This window comes from Austrofundulus limnaeus, unplaced genomic scaffold (assembly GCF_001266775.1).
Source record: "Austrofundulus limnaeus strain Quisiro unplaced genomic scaffold, Austrofundulus_limnaeus-1.0 Scaffold823, whole genome shotgun sequence".
NCBI lineage: Eukaryota > Metazoa > Chordata > Actinopteri > Cyprinodontiformes > Rivulidae > Austrofundulus > Austrofundulus limnaeus.
Window position 1 is genome coordinate 23,495 of NW_013953225.1, and position 2,253 is coordinate 25,747.

Genomic DNA, 2,253 nt, shown 5'->3' on the forward strand with positions numbered 1-2,253 from the left:
TGTGTGTGTGTGTGTGTGTGTGTGTGTGTGTGTGTGTGTGTGTGTGTGTGTGTGTGTGTGTGTTTCTTTTTTTTTGTGAAAACAAGCTTCATTCGGTGAAGTTACTCTGTGGGTAGAAAATCCAGAAATTTTCCTCAAGAGTAGCAATACTTAAATAAAGGTAAAAAGTACAGTATATTAAAAGTACTACTACAGGTACATGTTTTTCAAAAAGTTACTCAAGTAAATCATATGTAAGTGATTAAATGTAACTAGTTACTACCCAACTCTGAGTATTTGTACTACTAAATAATGTTACTGTGACATAAGGTGAAATAGTATCAAGTATGAAGTGGTTTGAGGGCTCCTGGTCTGAATGCTTGTTTTTTCTTTTAAATCCAAAAGAGATCATCGTTTTTAATTAGACCAGGTGAATATATTTATACACTGATATTTATGAACTGTGTGGATTGTGCTTACCTTTGTCCTCAATGTGTTTCTGAAGTTTTCTTGCCGTACTGAAGGACAACAGTGTTGGTTGTGGATTCTCTAAAAACCCTTTCAGTTCCTCTTTCAGTCCTTGTGGCAGAGAGGCGTCCTGGTCCTCCAGCAACTCTGTCACGCGATTCCTGAATTTATCCCCGACAACAAACGACGACGCCATGACTTTTGATTTAGCCGAACAGTTATGTAACTAACTATAAGCGATATAACTGAACAAAAACACCCTTACGTCAAGTTAATCCACACTACCTGCTGAACATAACAAACACCGAAATGTAGGCGGCCATGTTGTTCGTCTTGTGACACGATGTCCCACGTGACCAACTCAAGATAATATTAAAATAACTAAATTGTGTTAAAAAGTCTTGAAAGTCATAATATTTTAATTTTCATACATTATGTACAAAAAAATAGGCATTTATTATTTAGAATAATTGTGCCTCTGCTTTAAGCACTTTTGGTGCATTCAATGTAAACTCGGAAACTGCAACTCCTCACTTTACGTAACCTTTCACGAAACTGTCGTACCGAAGCCGGCGTGTGAGTGCAATACATTAACAATTACATGACACTTTTTATCGTGAGATATTTATATAAATCAGTAAGGTACGGCGAGGTTTAAGAAGAAACCTGTAAGAGTACTTCAGAAGTTGGTGCTGTCCCTATTATACGGAGATTCCCTGAAGGCACCAGCAGCACTCGCGTGTGTGCGTAAAAACGTGCAGCAGTGGAGGTAGGAGAAACGATGGCGGCCTATGCGCTCCGACGAGGCTTTCTGAGTAGTGTTAGCAAATATAGCAGGAAGCACGCTCACAGGATATTGAGCATCAGTGACACCAACAGTGGGTTTGAGGCGTACAAACCACGGTTACAATGCCGAGCCTGCGGGCTGCTCAGCGGGACTCAGCACCGGAGGTTCATGTCGTCACGGTAAGATTGTAGCCAGCGTACTTTATGCTAAAGCTAACGCTAAAGTCAGGACGTAAGCCTTTGGAGATGGCACTGTAAACTGTTTGGGCTCTCTTTCAAAGTATGCGGCTCAAGTCAACACGGTGGCCTTGTCATGGTGTATTTTCCCATGTGTGGCACTCCTCAGGCGGACATGGTTTCCCGTCGTCGTGGACCTCAGCTAACCTTTAGGAACATCTTGACAGCCTAAAATCCTCCCAACCTGCTCAGACACATGTTATACTTTAATCACGTACAACTTATGGGTTTCTAAGAGCTGTATGTAACAAAGGTTATTTACAACGAAAGAGTTCGTAAATAACTTTACAAGTAAAATAGGTAAACTTGGTATTCTAAAACTCAAAGGTTTGGTATAATGCTCAGAGTTTGTATTAGTTAATGGAAAAATTCCACAGAAATCTGTGTAATTCTTACATTTATTTAAGGAAAATACATGCCTGTGTTGTGACATTTGTATAATGTCAGGAAACTTTCAGCTAACAGTCATAGTGGTAAAAAAGCTTGGTGGTCAGCATGGTGTCCTCAGAGGTTCCTGGGTTCAGATGTTCTCCTTGTGCTTGTGTGAGTTTTCTCTGGGTTCTGGTTTCCTCCCATGGTCCAAAACATGATGTTAGACTGCCTTCAGGCCCAGGCCTCCTGAGCACCAGACACCTGTGATTAGAGCTGCAACGATTAATCGATTATTAAAATAATTGATGACTAATTTAATTATCGATTAATCGTTTCCTTTTTTTGTTCTTTACTTTGTTTTTCTCTCCAAACTGCTTTGACACCTTCCACTGCCACATCTACCTTTCTGTC

At 40.3% G+C, this 2,253-nt stretch overlaps 2 protein-coding genes across 2 annotated transcripts in view; one reads left to right on the top strand and one right to left on the bottom strand.

Annotated features, from left to right (window-relative positions):
• vma12 (vacuolar ATPase assembly factor VMA12) overlaps positions 1 to 788 on the bottom strand; it is a gene marked incomplete in the record, with an annotated part of 14,178 nt that extends 13,390 nt beyond the window's left edge. Inside the window, 1 exon segment of the mRNA XM_014028857.1 lies at positions 460 to 788. Coding sequence (XP_013884311.1) covers positions 460 to 643 — 184 coding nt within the window.
• A 356-nt stretch (positions 789 to 1,144) lies between these two features.
• The window catches only part of poldip2 (polymerase (DNA-directed), delta interacting protein 2), a gene marked incomplete in the record, with an annotated part of 19,737 nt that continues 18,628 nt past the window's right edge, over positions 1,145 to 2,253 (top strand). Inside the window, 1 exon segment of the mRNA XM_014028856.1 lies at positions 1,145 to 1,413. Within this exon segment, the coding sequence (XP_013884310.1) occupies positions 1,229 to 1,413 (185 nt within the window).